The following is an 18,024-nucleotide window of genomic DNA, read 5'->3' on the forward strand; positions in this document are numbered from 1 at the left end:
CTATATCCTAAAATGCCAAACTATGACTTTAGGGAAGTTTCTGTGTAACTCCTCTTACATGTCAAATCACACAAGTGTCTCCAGCTCTGTTGGCTTGTCTTAAAACAAAACTTGGCACACGGTCTCCCCGGTGATGCAGTCTCATGGGAATTTCCTTATCTTAGCCTTTTTCCTGAGGCTGATTTGTAGGCAAAGCCAAAACAATATCCATTAATTACCAATGAAGCAAAAGAAAAGTATGAAAATCCAATACATTCAGAAATATGTATTTTCTTCCTCACTATCCTTTATCCTCTTGTGGCTCCTTGGGGTTTCTTATGCGACCCTCCAAGAGGGTCCCGAACCATTGCTTTACGCCTCCTTACACGGAAGCTCCAGATTCCAATATTTCCTGCTGCTCTTGAATGCAGCGTGTGGTACTCTCTCCCCCTGTCCTGAACTCCTCCATTGGGCTACAGGGACCACTACTATAAACATACCAAAGTCCCTATACGCGAGAAGAAGACCACGTCGTACCCATCCACGGCCGAGTTAAGCAACTTTTTCTAACTCTTTTTTTTCAGGACTTTTGTGCTCCGCGAAAAAACAAAAGAAAACGGACAAAAAAACAAAAACGTGGGAGTCAACGCAGTGACAGGAGTGAGTTTGCGACTTTGTTGCGCTCGTGTGATTGAAGAGTTTCTTTTGAGTTTCCGTTCTTCTACATTGGGACCGTACTCCGAAGAACAACACGACATGTGGAATATTCTCTGTTCGCTGTGAGCTTCAACGCCTTCGAGCAAAGAGGAGTTTCTCCAGCGGGGGGGAGCAGAAAACGGCATGTAGCGCAGGATTTAAGGGTGAGTTGTCTTGTTGCATAAAGAAAAAAGAAAAAAAAATCTCCTCCAGGAGAGAAGTTTGTTTTGCTTTTGGTTGTTTCCAAAACCTCGAAACATTCTTGGAGTAGGGGAAAACTATTTTTTCTTAAGCCTCAACGAGCAAATGTAGGCCAAATGGCTGGGCCACGTAGGGCAGACAGGGGATCACAAATATTCTCATGCTAACCCCCCCCCCCCCGTCGTCCTCCTCCTCCTCCTCCTCCTCCTCCTCCAGATAAACATACATTAAAATACAGATCGGGCCCCCGATCCTCTAGATAGGATGCGGACTGAGGTAACTGAAGAACTGATGCAAATGCGCACAAGTTTACACCACCTGGATGATCAACATCCTAGTACTACTACTACTACTACTACTAGTACTAGTGTACACTGAAAACAACCTGCATCAACAGAAGCTTGTTGACCTGTTTTTTAGTGGACGATGCATGGAGTCGCTCAGGTAGGAACAAGAGACTGAGGGGGTGCATACCCACGCGTGCGTCTCAGAGGTGACTTATGGCCTTTACGTGATGGGTTAAATGAGCCTGGTGATGATGTCATTACCACTTTTGTTTGCCCTGCTCACACCCTGTGTGCGCACTGAGCATCAATGTTTGTGTGAGAGTATGTTAAAAAGATGTGTTTGGACATGCAGCTTGGACGAGCATCCATTACTGTAAAAAAGAAAAGAGGAGAGTTATGTAAAGGCAAATATAGCATAGCTGCAGGAGGCGTAGGCCACGCACACACACACGCACACACACACACACACACACACATATACATACACATCTGGCTGTCTTTATAAGCTCAAAGGCATGCTGTGTAAATTATATGGTGCCAGAGCAAGTGGCTTGGGAGTACACACCACTTTTAAAACACTGGTGGAGAATTTAAAGAACCAAAAGTCAGAGTTGTAGGTTCCGCCTTCATCCATGCTTCTCCTCACCTCACCGTGAGGCTAGTTTAAGAGGACGAGAGGGTTCAATATCGAATAAATGTTTTTAATTCCTCCCACAAAGGAATGTTGCCGTCCACGTCCTGTTCTGTCTTATTTGAAAACATCCCGAAGGCATGTTTTGTTTATGTGCAGCATTATGCAGTAAACACTTGTTTATAAAGTGTTTACTGCATAATGCAAGCCTGCATATAAAAGGAAAAGTGGCTATTGTTTGTGTAGCCAATGGTCATGAGGCCATTTGTGGAGCAAACAGCTTTCATTTTGGTCAGGAAGAGAGGGAGGGACAAAGGTTATTGTTGTTGTTGTCGTAGCAGTTTAACTGAAGGCCAAGAAATGTACAGGATTCCTTCAAAGTCATATCGTGGTTATCTTGTCTTTCTGCAGAGAAAAGACAAGTGTCTTTCTTTCGTGAATGACTTCCTGATGAAATGAAGATCTCAAGTTGTGATGCAAAAGGTTTTTGAAATAAATTATGAAAGGCAACTTTTGCAAACCTTTTATTGTTATAGATTTGTCATAATATATCATTCATATATATATATATATATATATATATATATATATATATATATATATATATATATATATATATATATATCATCCTAAAGCCTAATTCCATCCCTTTAATATGGACAGGGTGATAATGTGTTATGATAATTGATCGTCTTTCAATTGAATAGCGGGATGAAATCCTGTATTGAGATATTCTACACAGTGACGTTTTCTAAATTAATAATAAGCACATACTAATTCAGATTTCACAGAAATGGATTATTTTATCTTTAGATAAAGCTAAATTGCCCAAAATGTGGTGGTTCTAGCATCTCCAATGTAAGGGTTTCCTATTTTCATCATTGTAAATTAAATATATTTCTGTTTTTTGACTGTTGTTCGCCCCAAACAAGCAACTTTAAGACTGTAGGCTGTATGATATTGTGAGGGGCATTTTTCACCTTTTTCTGACATTTTACAATCAATTAATTGCTAATGAGTTGCAGCCGTTAATGCAATTATTCCTCGTGATTGGCATGTCAGTTGTAGCAGTGTCACAGTCTAATCATAAAACAAATAGCCATTCATATAAATAATATATTAATCTCAGTTTTAGGAAAAGCGGTATTTAAGCACATATTCATAAAAAAGTCACACTAATAATATGAAACAATGTCAAACACAATGATGTGCAAACTGGGTTAATGTCTGTGACTGTAATCAGCAACTTGTGTGTGTGTTTATTGAGTGTATTGAGACTTGCCGAGATGCTTTTGTCAGAGTTGTGTAAGTGCTGTGCTCTCTGGCAGCCCGGCTGACAACAACAGAGCAGACGGCATGCTGCGACTCGCCCAACTCTCCCACACTCCACCATCGGCACCTTCCAGGTGCTAGCCAATCACTGCTGGCCCCGCCCCCCTTAAAACAAGGTCAGAGCCCTCGCTCTCCGATGACTTTTGAGCATTTTGTGAGGAAGTATGTATGCGATTGAGCCCACTTCTCTTTTCTCCCAATAGAGCATAAAGCAGAGACATTTTCCATTTGATCTCCAGTTTAAAAACGTGTGAGTTTTTCCTTCCCTCACGGCCATTATGTGTGTTGTATACAGCCGGATGTAAGCAGTAGCAAACTGTTGCTGCTTTCACAGGCCTGTAAACTCCCTTGAGGTCCCCTGTTAGTGTTGGTGCCTCTGGGTTCAGCTGTGAGAAAACACTCGGTGGCTTTTTGGTGATTGAGCGTGTGTGTCTGGAGTTTGTGCGTATGGCTGTGTGAGTGTGATGTGGTTCCCAGGAGGAGGGGGGGGGCATGGAAAATGTGAACAGCACCGCGGTTTGGCTGGAACAGACGCGGTGGCCCGACGGTTGATGGTCCTGTGTTTCTGTTGTTGAGGTGGAGAGAGCCTCCGCTATCAGCCTCGCTCTCCGTCACTCCCTCGCTCCATCCTCCCTTCAGCCCCCCCCCACCCCCCTCTCATCCTGACCAACTGTACCAACATGATAAGAGCCCGAGAAACACCGCTGTTGCACTTCTTCTCCCCTTCATGCCCCGTTCCACATATCCTCGCTTATCTTGAGCCTTTATTTTCTCAACCGTGTGTTGGGACACTCACTGCACTCTTTCTCTCAATCCTATCTCCAAACTCTCCTTGCCTTCCATGTCATCAATCTCCCAGTTTTCACTGCCACAGGATGAGTTGGCAGCGCTACGTCATCGTTGCAACCACTGTGTTAAGCTGTGTCCCTCTTTCACACATTCACGATCAATAATGTTAAAAAATCACGTCATTCACCTTTTTTTATGGAGACCGGAGCAGATCAAATAATGCAGCATCTTTTTAGATTTTGGAGATTTGTAGTGATTTTGTCATTGCACACCCTCATGTCTCATACTTCTGTCTACAGTCATAATAACTCTGTCCATCAACTGTTGCATTTGTAAGAAAGTACAGGTGTTGCTATCAGGCCTGAAAAGCTGAATCGTTGCATCCCCAATGTAAGACCTTCAGTTTTTGCAAAAATGTTTGAGCTCCATCTTCCTCAACACTCAGTCGGGTACCAAACTATGAATAGATTCCTCTTTTTGCACAGGAGGGTACAAGGAACAAGCAACATACAAAGCACATGGGCCTTGAATCAGGATTTCAGGCCAAGCTATCGTCTGCAAATGCAAGACATCGTGTATGTTTTCAGAACAATCCTAAATGCATGCCATTTTCAAATAGGACTTGATGTTGCATTGTTTGATGGTAGCAGATATTCACAGTGTGAAATGTCTGTAAACTCAGCTGCTTAATGAATTTAAAAAAATCAAATATATGCGAGTTTAGTTTAACCTTTTTAAGGGAGGCTTTGATCATTTCTACCTCCAGTTTAACCCCTTGATCTGTGCAGAAGTGTGTGTGTGATGGAGATAGATGGGGAGACATTGAAGGTGTGTGTGTGTGTGTGTGTGTGTGTGTGTGTGTGTGTGTGTGTGTGTGTGTGTGTGTGTGTGTGTGTGTGTGTGTGTGTGTGTGTGTGTGTGTGTGTGTGTGAGAGAGAGAGACTGTGTCAAGCTACAGACGAGGCTCCTTCACTGTCTGGATGTCACCTCTGTGCGAACACTCTGCGCTGTGTGTTTGTAACCGTCGCTGTGCTCTCATGTAGTAGAGACAACGTGTGTGTGTGTGTTTGTGTCTTTGTCTCAGAGATGGAGAGAGAGGAAAATAAGAGAGCTGGAAAGTGAGGAAACAGATGCGCTTGTTAGAAACACACTGTCTGACCGCCTGGCTCCACCATCTGTTTGCAGCTGCTGATGTTTGTATGTGACAGACGGTACGTCGTGTGTGTGTGTGTGTATATATATATATATATGTGTGTGTGTGTGTGTGTGTGTGTGTGCAGGACTGTGTGGAAGCAAGCATAAAGTATATAATGGAAAATCTAAGTTCATTCCTTTTAAGTCGAGGAAACGTAAAGGCATAGTCTTCTGTGTGTTTTTTTAAAGAATGAAAGTACACACACACACACATGCATGGCCAGAGTGTCAGATAACAGAGCGCCCTGATGGAGTGTCCTTCTGCCCCTGAGGCATGCTGGGAGAACGATTGCCATGTACAGCGGAGGCATGTTCATCTACTGTTTGGGTCTTTTCTCATTGAGCAAAAGATTACACAGTTTGTGTTTTACTGCCCGGTGGATTGGGCAGCAAGGTTCAGTCAGGTCAAGTCTGATCCAGGGTCGGCTCCCAGTATCTGCTGTTTCTCAGACAGACTTCGGCTGTTTGTATCCAGGAATGTGTGCAGACTTCACAGCCTTATTACCCCAAAACATCTCGCCAGTGGGGAAAAAGAGGATCAAAGTCCTAAGAAGATTTTTTGGGGGGAAACATGATACCAAATCTGTCTGTTTCGGAGAAGATGTTTTCTTATGTTCTGGCTCTGGTTGGTCACCAGATATGACAATACAACAATTAAGTTCTTAGACACACACCGTACATGCAGTAGAAAAAATAGTCCCGTTAGGAGTCGTCTGTGTGACTGCAGATTCTCTGATTTGACACGGTTAGTCAACAATAATTGTTATTTTGGATTGGTCTTTAAGTCATTGTTAAAAATAAAAAGCCAAACATTCTCTAGTTCCTGCTTTTAAAATGTGAGAATTTGCTCTGATTTTATACAATTGAAATTCTGTCGGTTTTGGACGGTTAGTCGGATATGAAAAGCAATTTAATAATGTACTCTTCACTATTTTCAACATTTTTTGTTCTAAATGATTAATGTATAATGGCAACTACATTGATCATTGATTTTTAAGTCATCTCTTATGCAAAAAAACCCAAAATGTAGTACTTCCACACTCTTAAATGTCAATATTTTCTAAGCTGTCTATGATACTTCATTAAATATCTATCATTTGTCAGAAAAAGCCTCCTGAGCACATTCACTTTAAATCATCTTTTGATTGGAACTCCTACTATGTGATCCAGGCCTGGTTTAAGCTCGTAGGCCGAACAGTGAAAAAAGGGTCCGCTGGAGGAAGAGTAAAGTTACGAGCTGTGAAGCACTTAACCCCTTTGTTTTGCTACAGCGCTCATGTGTAACAGGAGGGGAGGAGGACAGAGGGTGGTGTTGCTATTTCAGACAGAGACAAGCATCAGAGATCCGATTGATTGAGTTACACACGCAACACTTGCGTCCTCAGCTCTTGGCGGACTGCGTCTAATGGTCTTAGCAGTAGGCGACAAAGTGCTGTTTTGTTCCCGCTATTGTGTGGACGTGAATGGAGCAAAGTGACAGACGGGCTGCCCTGAGAGAGACGGAGCACCCAGACCAGCAGCTCTGTTACTGTGCAGATGCTTGGGAATTGTATTTAGTCTTTGTGTCAGTGTAAAAGTCATTATTTAAGTCAACTTTCAGGTGATTTTCTGTGGCCGTTGCAGTCGTTTTCTTGCGTAATGCTGCATCTCTGGTTGTTTGCCACGGTTGTTTTGGTTTTGGTTAATTCTCCCATGTGTGCCGAATCCGCACCTGACTTCTTTTTTTTTTTTTTTGTTGGAGTTATTTTGTTAGAGTTATTTATTTTTGCACAATTCAAACAACAAAATTTAAAATAATCAAACAAACCAAGAAATAAATGAATCACAGTGCAGGAAGAGACAGAAAGCCAACTTGGCTTATTTGAAGCCTCCACCTATATAATAATAAAATTTTACAAAATTACAAAGAAAAAATAAAATATGCATAAGACATTACATTACAACAAAACAAAGAAAGAAAGAAAGAAAAGGAAAAAATATATAATAATGTAATTGTGTGAGTGAGCGTGTGTGTGTGCATGTGTAATATAACAGCTAAAACAAGAAAGACATGAAAACTAACACATAAACAAACTTACAAAACAGCAATTAGATGTTCTTTTAAGCATCTTTTAAAACATTTTACAGAGGGACATTCTTTTGTTCGGTGGGAAAAGTCATTCCATAGTACCATACTTCAGCAGAAAGATGACTGGCTACAAAACATCAGACCCTGAGGGTGAAACCTGTGTCAACATAGTTATTTACCTGATTTTATATCTGTCTTTTGTCAGCTGTCAACTCATAACTTCAACTGACTGTTAAACCCTGATCCCATTCCTCACTGTTGCAACACCTGTCAAGCTCCCGGTTCCCGCACGGCACAGCGCGCAGTTCACAACAACAACTGGGGAAGAGTTCCCAATTCATATCTTTGTCATTTTGGAAACAATGAAACCTTTTATATCAGACAGAGGTGGACAAAAGCAGGTAGTTAATGTTGTGCTCTCTGGCCCAGAAGGTAACGCCTACATACTACTGTTGGTAGTGACCTGGTGTTACTTCCTACTGGACATGCTAATGGCTGCAGCTCATGTAAGCACAGATAAACATACAGTTTAATCGTTTCTTTACGCTTCCTTGCTCCTGTTTTGGTTTAGGGATAAAAGAAAAGACTACCTCTGAAACTCTTTAAATGCTATATTGGTGTTGCTATCACACAATGCACACCGCTACGGCATGTGCAGGAAGTTTGACAGGTCTGCCCTGCTGTTACAGTTGCTAAGCATTGATTGGACAATTGCTTTTTTGGAGTTTAGCCAATGGTCAGTCAGCATGTCAACAACTACCGTCTATGATGATTGACCCCTCTTTGTGCCCGCCAAAGACACTTCAGCAACTACGCCAATTAGAACATTCTGGAAACGACTTATTTACAAGTTTATTTGACAGAGTCAACTTTTAAAATCCAGTCTTCGCACAAGTGTCTGCAAACAGTGCTGAAGAAATGATATATTTGTGGTAATGTGGTTAAAGCATACACAGTAAAAAAAGATCTTCTGTCTTTTTTTTATTTTCACCTTTATGCCCCTGACCACACTAGTCTAGAGGGGATAAAGAAGAAACACAACAAAAGATGGGAATGGTTTCGTATATATTTAGCCAAAGCTTGCTTTCCTGAAAAAGAAAAACAACCCTTTTCCCTCTCGTTTTCTCCATGCCACAAAATTACAATGTGCAAATTCATATACGTGTACGCCGTTTTTGCAAGCTGGAAATAAACACGAAGGTCGGGAGAGACTGTTGCTTTTGCTCTGTAGCGGCGTTGAGGCAGCGTTTTTTTTTTGTGTCGAGGAGTGGGTTCGGTCCTCAGCTATTGTCTGTCTGTCTGTCTGGTTTTACTCAACCACACACTTCCAACCATGTCACTGATTACTAGTTTTAGAGTTGCACTAACTGCTGTCTGGTCCTTTGGCTAACCTCTGATGAACCTGGTGTGTGTGGATGATTCTGTGTGTGTTTGTGGTGTGCTCTGTTCATGCATATCTATGTTTGTACACTACACAGTGAAAGTATGCGTCGTTATTTGTGTCCCTGTGTGTTTATCTGCGTCTGTAGGCTTGTTGACAGTGATCTTGCAGGGCCTGTGTGCTTGGGAACGTTTGTTGAGGCATTTTTAGGAGGTTTTACCGCCAACCTGTGATGTCACTTCCCCTAAGCCCGAGCTCGAGGGGAGGGCCAGAGGGGCTGTGGTCTGGGTCAGGTGGCGAGTGGGATCACATATCCTAAAGTTATTTCACTCACCCATTGTAGCCCACTTATTCACTTGCTGTGGCTTGCCCTGTGTGTGTGTGTGTGTGTGTGTGTGTGTGTGTGTGTGTGTGTTGGCATGAACGCCCAATAAAAAAAAAACCAAGATGATGCCACTTACATTGATCTGTCTCAGATGCATTCAGGAGTAAGGAATGTGTTACGGCTTCCGAAGGGGCTCGGCTGTTTCAAAAGACGAGTGTGATTCAAATGGAACCGAACAACACGGCTGTAAATCAGCAGTTTGTAGCCTTTTCATTCAAGACTCACTCGCTTGTGTCTTTTCTCTCCCGCTCACTCAGCCTTATCACGCACACACACACACACACACACACACGCACACACTTTCCCTCCTTGTGGTGCATACTTGCGTCAGGTGTGCTCTGTTTTTCCAGTCAGGGCAGAGAGGAATCTGGGCCGGGGTCCAAGCTGACTATCAACAGCACATTGCTGAAGCCCGGGACAAGAAGCAACACATCCATCACTCCATCTTTACTCCTCCTCCTTCTCCCTCTCTACTCCTCCCCCCCTTTTCTCCTCTCCTGATCACTGGCGCATTGTCGTGCTGTATTTTGGTCTTTTCATCTTTCTGCTTGTGTGTGTGTGTGTGTGTGTGTGTGTGTGTTTTTTTTCCCCCTCTTGCATTCATTCAATTCATTTTCATGCACTTTCCTGATGTTTTTATAATGGTTTGCCGGATTTGTTATGGAGAAGAGGTTGTTTTTTTTCCTTTTGGTTCCGTGGTGTATAGTAGTTCCGGTCTAACAAGGCTACAAAGTGGCCACCACCCTTAAAATGACACCGCTTTTAGCAATCTCAATTCATTTCCATTGACATCAGCATTATTCCTTGGGGGCTCAGGTTTTAATCTGGGAGAAAGGTTTTTGTGGTTTGCCTCAGTGTTGCGTACTATATATATACACGGTATACTAGAAAAGTGACTGTATAAATATAGTAAATATACTTGTGTTTGTGTGTGCTTTACTTCAAAGCTATGTCCTCGTCAAAGACATGAAAGTTAAGAACTGATGTCTAACCCAGAGATGTGTTCAAAGTGTTCTCCAAAGACCTGTCTCAACCTTAAAACCACAGTGTGTGTGTGTGTGTGTGTTGGTTTGCTTTCCTCATAATGTTGAACTTTTGTTGGAGTAATTAACAGTTTTACGAGTTTCTTATTGACAACATAAATTGTCATTTTCTGTTTTGTGGCAGTGGCTAACAAACAGTGCGTCTGTGAAAGCATCTGTGCCACCACCGCATGCGTGTGATCCTACACACTACAACCCTGTACGCTTCAATGTCTGGCACTGTGCTGCTGTCTGTCGGGCAGAGAGACGTAGCGGGGAGATAAAAAGGAAAGGAAAGGCCTCCCACACAGGCAGATATGAGACTTAGGAGCTCCATTAGTTCCTCAAAGCCAGCTGCCGGGTTCAGATGCATGTCTGCGCTCGGCTGTTTGATGTCCATTCATCCATAGCCTTACATCTCTGCCTCTGTCTCCCAGCTTTGCCCGACGCTGGGCCTCATGGGGCTGGAGAGAGAGAGAGAGAGCAGCTGCCATAACTATAGGATAAAGCTGTCTGCTTCCGTGTGATTCCTGCCTCTGCTGACATTGTGGCACCGCTGCTGCTGCTGTTTTCGCCGGTGATTCTGCCAGGCTTGTCTGTTTTTTTTTGTTTGTGTGTTGTTTATGGGAGGTGGGTGAAAAATATGATGTTGGAAGGTGTGATAGGAGTTTACCGATGAGAGCAACATGTAGTTTCGGCGTCCCTGTCGGCTCATAGCTGAAAGTTTAAAGAGACTACAAAAAACTGTCAGTAGATATTTTTCAAGTTTCTAGTTGACTAATCCATCTCTTTGTCGTCTCTTCTTGCAGCACCCGTTCATCCTCTTCTTCCTCATCGTCCTCCTCCTCCCCTCCGGACATCTTTGGGAATGGGCCAGAGCCTTGCCAGGGTGCATCTTTCCACCCGGTGGTGCGGCTGGCGTCGCGCAAGAGTGAGGAGGGCAGCGGCCAGGTCATAGAGCCTGCCCACCCCTCTCTCTCTCTCTCTCTCGCTCTCTCTCTCTGCTTCCTTGCTGCCAAGTGACTTTTGACCCTTTGACTCAGCTGTGACTTCCTGCCAGCCATGCCCTTCCGGCTGAAGCTGCGGCGCACACGGCGCTACAACGTCCTGAGCAAGAACTACTTTGTGACACGGATTCGCCTGCTGGACAGCAATGTGATTGAATGCACTCTGTCAGTGGAAAGTACGGGACAGGAATGTCTGGAGGCGGTGGCCCAGAGGCTGGAGCTACGGGAGGTGAGGAGGAGTCTTTCATTATGTGACCCACGTACATGCCTGTGTTGGACTGATATGTCAGCTGATAGTTGGTTGGTTTGTACTTGCAATCAGTACAATTTTTCCGTTTTTTGTATCGGTTCTGTGTCATTTCTTCATTCACACACGTAAAGGCAAGATGAGTTTATCACCGTATCACAGAACACAATGCTGAGGGACACGTTGACATGTTTAGGGCTTACAAATGATCGAATTGTCATGGTATTTAATGTTGATATACAATATCATCTGTAGGCAGCTTCAACAGATATTAGTAGGGTTGGACAATATTGACATAGGGTCCTATACGTCCTTTTCTGGGGAAAAAATTTTTTTTTTGCTAATCAAGCAAAAAGGAAATCCCTGATAAGTCAAGGCGCTTCATCAACTTGTTGCAAAAATCTAACAATAGAAAGAAAAAAAATCATATTTCAAAGTATTTGTTGTCAAATCACCAAACAGTTGGTAATCACCCACATCGACCATGCACAGATAAAAATACTTTCAAGCATTTCTGAATGCATTGTCAGATTGTGTGTGTGTGTGTGTGTTTGAGAGAGGGATTGTGTGTGTGTGTGTGTGATGGCCACACGTCTCTCCCCACACCCTGTGTGTGTCTCCCTGCCCTCTGCTGTCCCCTTCCTGCGGGGTCCTTGGCCGTCTCTAACGAAGCGTGGCTACCTCTGTCCTCTTCTCTGCAGAATAAAGAGATACTGCTCATCCCCCTGTCCTGCTTCCCCCCCCCCCCTGTCCATGCTTTCTCTGTGTGTTTTCTCTTATCCCTTTCTTTCTGTTCCCTCGTTTCCTACATCAAGGTTTAAACCGCCGCCTTGCTCTGTGCTCACACAGGTATGTAGCTTTGCACGGGGCCTATTGTTGGTAGATGGAGTTGTTTTGCGTGTGTAAAGGGCCGTTTGTTCACAGATTGCAGAATGAATGTGGTGTTTGGTTGAAGACTGATTGACAAAGTGAGACAGAGGAGCGGTGTGCACGTGCGTACTCACGCCGTGTTGTGGTATTTGCCAGGTGTCAGCGATGTCATAAATAAGGTGATGTGACGCCTAAGCTTCAGCCGGCGTCTGCCCCCATGCATGCACACACCATTTGAGGACACTTTCAGAATGTGTGTGTCCATCTGCATTTGTTGTTTTCATCTTTATTGATGTACCTGAAGCCTTGAGTGTGTGTCTGTTTGCATGTGTGTGTGTGTGTGTGTGCTCTTGCAGCTGCAGCTTTACAACTTTCATTAGAGTAGAGTCAAAGCACGCGGACAGAACAGGTGTGCTTACCTCTTCGTGATAGGACACGTACATACACACACCGATGAAACGTCGTTGTTATACTAAATTACAGGGTTAGCTGTGAGTTGCATCGGTCTAACTCTGTGAAAAAAAAAAATTGTTTGACAAACTTTGTGAGATCTTTTATTTCTGAGACAATCTCAGGTCGGGTGGCAAAAGCCGTCTGTGAGCGCTGCTCACACACAGATTGCAAATGGCAGCAGTGTCATGTTGCAAGTATGATGTTTGTTTTGACGAGTGAAACATGTCAAAAATCCCAGTGCCAACACCAGGATGTTGAAACCTACCCTAGCTGCATAGAAAACAGGCTTCTATAGGATGTATAGCATCTAGAATATCAGAAACATTGAAAGTCAAGTTACCAAAACAAATCGCTATTCTTAGTCCAAGTTGAGATAATTGCTGATTCTTGCGGTCCAAACTAGCAACGGCACTTTCCATCTCATCTGCTTAACCACGCTCTTGTTTGGACCAGTGTGTAATCGGCACAGCATGTTTTAGAAGAACTGTTTCATTTGAAAAGGCCGGAGTTGTTATCTGTGAATGTTGTTTCTGCTGTTTATTCAGCTGCGTTGTGTTTCAAGTTCAAATAGCAGATGAATCTCGAGATAAAATAAAAGACAAGAGTCTTAGTTTTTATTGAGATTTAGTGAGATGGGATCACTGCCTGTTCTCTCAGGGTAGTCTTACCGGCAATGGGTCCGGTCTAATATTAAAGTTTAATCGAGTTGACGTCAAAGGTTTGATCAGATTTGAAGGAGAAATATGTGCTTGTTGTACTGCAGCTGTTCACTAATCTCCTCTCTGCTTTGCTCAATTGTCTCCAAAGTATTTCTCAACTAATTTCCCATTTCCCTCCTCAACCCATTTCTCTCCATCCCGACAACCCTCTATTTCCCATCCCAATACTCTCCCATTTACTGCCATTTCCTCCATATCCCTCCTCCCTCCCTTCCGCCTCTTTATCTCTCTCCATCCAGCTTACGCAACTCATCCTTTCTTTGCTTTCTCCCCTCTCCTTTTTCCTTTCCCTCTTGTCCCGTTTCCTTTTCTGTCATCGCCATCCCATGACCGTTTGCACCACACTGACCTCCTCCCTCTGTCTCTCCTCCTCCACCCCCCCCCCCCCGGCTCCAGACCCATTACTTCGGGCTGTGGTTCCAAGGAAAGACCCAGGCCCCGGCCCATCGCTGGGTGGAGCTGGAGAAACCCCTCAAGAAGCAGCTGGACAAGTTTGGCAATGAGCCACTGCTCTTCTTCGGAGTGATGTTCTACGTGCCCAGTGTTTCCCGGCTGGAGCAAGAAGCCACCAGGTAAACGGTCTCCAAACACCACTTACAGTTTAAATGTCCGACACTAACATACTCTAGTCTTCTTTGTGTGAAAAAGTGGTCCTTGAGACCAAGTTTCGGCACCAAGACCGATCTCGAGTACTACAACACCGCTGCTCACGTCTCTGATTTGTCCAGTAGTGTGTCCACTCATGGCTGTTTCAAGGCGACCGATCACATTTTAGCAGGTGGGAGTACGAACGGGGCTGTCGTCTCCTTACTTAGCGAGCCAGCTAGTTATGTTGATGAAAAATAGAGACAGAAAAATGGCGACAGGCGTGAGATTGGAGATAAGATTGACGAATCGCTTCAGTCTGATCATCAGCCGCTGTGTGTGTGTGTGTGTGTGTGTGTGTGTGTGTGTGTGTGTGTGTGTGAGAAAGAGTGTGAATGAGCACGTTCGCTGGCTGTGAAAAGGGCATCCAGCGGTCAGTGTGTAGTGGACAGTCTGCCATCTCAGATTCCTTCTCACACTCTCTCTCTCACACACACACACACACACACACACACACACGCACACACACACACACCCCGTAGGTCTGCTTCTCACTGAGCTGGTGAATTTGCGGCTTCTGCTTTGCTGGATGTGGGAAAGGTCGATTGCAGGTCACAGCTTGATGTTTTGACGCTAGATTTAGTTTTAAGGTGTGTGTGTGTGTGTGTGTGTTAACCATTTACGCTGCTGAATTTCCTTGCTTTGTTGAGAGGCGGGACTGGACATGCTGTTTCTGTGTTTACACAGAAAATAATGAAATCCTCGTGTATCAGAGACCGGCCCGATACTCTTACACTCATTGCGTGTGTGATATGTGAGTGTGAGTGTGTGTGTGTGTGTGTCCGCAGGTTTGTTATACAGAAGTCAGGGTCTTCTCCGGTAAAGGGATGGTATTCCAGGAAACGCCTGCAGGCTGTTTTGGTGTGTGTGCATGGGGGTTATGGGGTTGAAGGGGTTATGATGGGGCCTTAGGGGCAATTTAGGGAACAATGGTCGCCTCTTTTCTCAAGCCCCCTCTCTTTCTCTTACAATCCCTCTATATAGTGTCACTCCTGCTCCTTTATCAAGAGCAGATCTCCATATCACTCCGGTCCCACATTTTTTCTCTCTTTTCTCTTCGTCCCTTCGTCCTCCTTTTTTCTTTCCCTCTTTCTCTTTTTTTTTTTTTGTTTGCCAGGAATGTTGGCACAGCCGTCCAGCGTAGGAGGCGGACCACACATTCCTCCCAGCAGAAGTGCTGGGGGTAAAGGGGGCTGGGGTGTGTGTGTGTGGGGGGGGGGATGTCTGGTTTATAAAACACATACGCACACACTCACCTCACACACCTCACACACTCCCCCCAAGAATCCTCTCAGAAGCCAGCTGCAGCCCTGTCAGAAGAGTTAGTCACAATACACCACATTGTAAGAACATACACGCTCCCGGAGGCAAGCTGTTCACAAAGAGCCATCCCCTTTTTCTCCACATCAAGTTGAAAACAATCTTCACAACTTTTTTTGATGAAGTTCAAAACACACTTTTTATCACCCAGGGTTTGAACAAATCTTTAAAAGCATCTTTTGCTCTTGTACTTTCTTTCCTTTCATTTTGAGGACTCCATCAATGCGTGGGAATGATAACGGTTACAACTGATGGCCCTCTTTTTTTAAAAATATCGATCATTTATTGAGTTGAGGTTGATTTGGGTCAGATCCAGTGAAGCAGGTCTTTGTTTTTCCTTACACACCTGGTCTGGGGAAGGGGGGGGGGGGGGGGGGGGGGGGAAGGATTCAGGGAAAGAATGACAGAGGCGAAAAGGGAGACAAGTGGGGTGAGAGAAAGTAAAAGTTTGGCAGCAACACTTGGCTTTGGGTTAGTACCTTGTCATTTATGTGGTTTGAGCTCGCTGCATGTTTCTGCTGTAACTTACACATGTTTATGTGTCCGCATAGAAAAGTACGTTGGTGCTCGTGAGCTCAGACAGCGTAGGAGTGAGTGGATTTTGGTTTATGGGACGCCAGTGCTTTGATTTACTGTTTCACAAAACCCTTTTTTAAAGAAAGTTACTTTTAAAATTAAAACGCTGTATCAAACTATCAAATGTTTGTTACCAACTGATATGTAGGCCTTTGGTTTAAAATGCCTCTTCTGTTCATTGTAACAGCAGTTAGAAAAGAAAACGGGTTACTTGGTTTTTACAAACATTCATCTTCACTTCTTGCCAGAAACCAGAAAGACAGTGTTGACTCAGCCTCCCCCTGAGTAAATGAGATTTACTGAGAAAGTAATGTGAGTTTTATTATGTGGTCAGGTCTTTGAAGTTCAGTGTTTGACTGATGTGTAACCTGATACTAGATCTCCCTCTCTTCCTGTCCATCCATTCATCTGTTTCTCTTTCCCTCTCTTCGTCTCATCATGCAGCTGTGAAAATTACACAAGGTAGGGGGCTACAGTGTGTGTGTGTGTGGGGGGTGCGGCGCTACATATTTACACCAATAATCCAGTTATCAGGCAATTATGTTACCAAGCAATATTGTGTTTTTGTAAAACAACGTCATGTTTTTACCATTTTAATCCAATTTAGTCTGAGAAGGTTTCTGCATGTTGTGTCGATTCGTTTCATTTTGAGATAATTGGCATTGGCCTGTGCTCACGAGACAGATTACTCATCTTTATAGTATTTCACTGAGCCGACATCAGGGGAAAGCCACTGCACTAAACAAATTGTTAATTTAGTTTTTAAGTTTACACATTTTCGTTGTCTCTCAGAAACAAGGGGACGCTGCTATCTGCGGATAAATGCTGCTGGTAAGTGCACTAAAACTCTATTTATTTATTTATTTGTTTCTTTTTTTACAAAGTTCAGTTTTTTGCAGTTGAACACCAGAGGATGACCTCTGACTTTGCATCTGTAGGGTGCATTTCTAGCCAGAATAATCCATGTAAACATATAACTCAAAGTAACGCCTTACTTGCATTACTGGTCACAACCTACTGGACTGTATGTGTGTGTGTCTATGCGTGTGTGTGTGTGTGTGTGGGTGTATCATCCAGAGTAGGTTGCACCGTGTTTGACCCCCAAACTGCTTTGTGTACTAATCCCGGACTACCTCCCATATACTACTCACTTGTAAGTAGATATCCTGTACCACCTCCTTCTATTTCTCTTTGTGAAAACAACCTCTTTGGATGTTATCTGTTTTACCACACACACACACACACACACATCGTGCAGCTTTGTGGGCGTTTGAAACCTTCTGCTCCTTCTGTCTCCCTGATATGAAGGAGGGTTAAAGAGGCGAGAGAAAGTGAGGAACCTAAACAGAGAGCTGTTGACCGGAGCGAGGCCAGCTGGCCTCAGCAGCCCCCAAGGGTAGCAGCACCAACAGCCTTGAAATCCTAGCATTGTTCAGCTAGTTATCACTAACACACACACACACACACACACACACACAGCTGTACTCTGTTGTGCCCCTTGCTGATTCAACACATTTCAAAGTGAAGTCCTCCTGCCTCCCACACAAGCTGTCTGGACCCATCCAGGGTTGAGGGGGTGGTCAGGGTCATCCCACTGCAGAGGTGGTGGAGGAGGGGTCGAAGCATATGTACACACACATTCATGCATGCATGCACATATGCTTGCAGGCTTGTTGTCCGGGCCACTTGGACATCTGGCAGCATGTCTTGAGGCGGGCTTGAACATGCGTGGGCATATAAAGGGCCCTTTGTGCCTGTGTGGCTGCCTGGAGTGCCAGCAGAGCACTCTGCCATGGTGGAAGTCACAAGTAACTCTTAGTGAGGAAAGCTCTACCTCATGTCTGTGTGTGTGTGTGTGTGTGTGTGTGTGTGTATTCACCTGTTATTACAGCATAGTGATGTCAGCCTGACATACGTGCCAGGTGTGTGTGTCATCATTAGGGCGTCTTTGTGGACATGTATGTGCAGGTTTACAAGTGGTGGCCAGAACATGATTAAGTTGTTAATTACGTTGTTATTTTATTTGCTTTTAACGACTCTTCAAAGGATAGATTCACCCGAATTACATGAACACATGTTCTCTCACTTATCTCTGTTGGTTTCTAGCCATGTCGACAGTTTTGGGTTTATTAGCCCCAGTGTTTTAGATGCGTGTTTCAGCACTGAAAAATGAGTCAACTATTCCAAGCTGAACTAACAAAGAAATAGTCCCGTAAAAGCTT

The 18,024-nt window shown here is 44.0% G+C and overlaps 1 protein-coding gene across 3 annotated transcripts in view; it reads left to right on the forward strand.

The window, feature by feature from the left end:
• Positions 1 to 484: 484 nt before the first annotated feature.
• The window catches only part of LOC306793740 (tyrosine-protein phosphatase non-receptor type 14-like), a 35,014-nt gene continuing 17,474 nt past the window's right edge, over positions 485 to 18,024 (forward strand). Inside the window, exons 1-5 of one of the 3 annotated variants that reach the window (XM_079291489.1) lie at positions 485 to 839; positions 10,775 to 11,201; positions 13,658 to 13,833; positions 16,247 to 16,264; positions 16,595 to 16,633. In XM_079291489.1, coding sequence (XP_079147615.1) covers positions 11,028 to 11,201; positions 13,658 to 13,833; positions 16,247 to 16,264; positions 16,595 to 16,633 — 407 coding nt within the window. In that variant the 5' untranslated portion in view covers positions 485 to 839; positions 10,775 to 11,027. The remainder of the gene's footprint in view (positions 840 to 10,774; positions 11,202 to 13,657; positions 13,834 to 16,246; positions 16,265 to 16,594; positions 16,634 to 18,024) is intronic. The other 2 variants (XM_079291490.1, XM_079291491.1) reach the window with 2 other exon arrangements.

Source organism: Melanostigma gelatinosum, assembly GCF_949748355.1.
Source record: "Melanostigma gelatinosum genome assembly, chromosome: 19".
Taxonomy (NCBI): Eukaryota; Metazoa; Chordata; class Actinopteri; order Perciformes; family Zoarcidae; genus Melanostigma; species Melanostigma gelatinosum.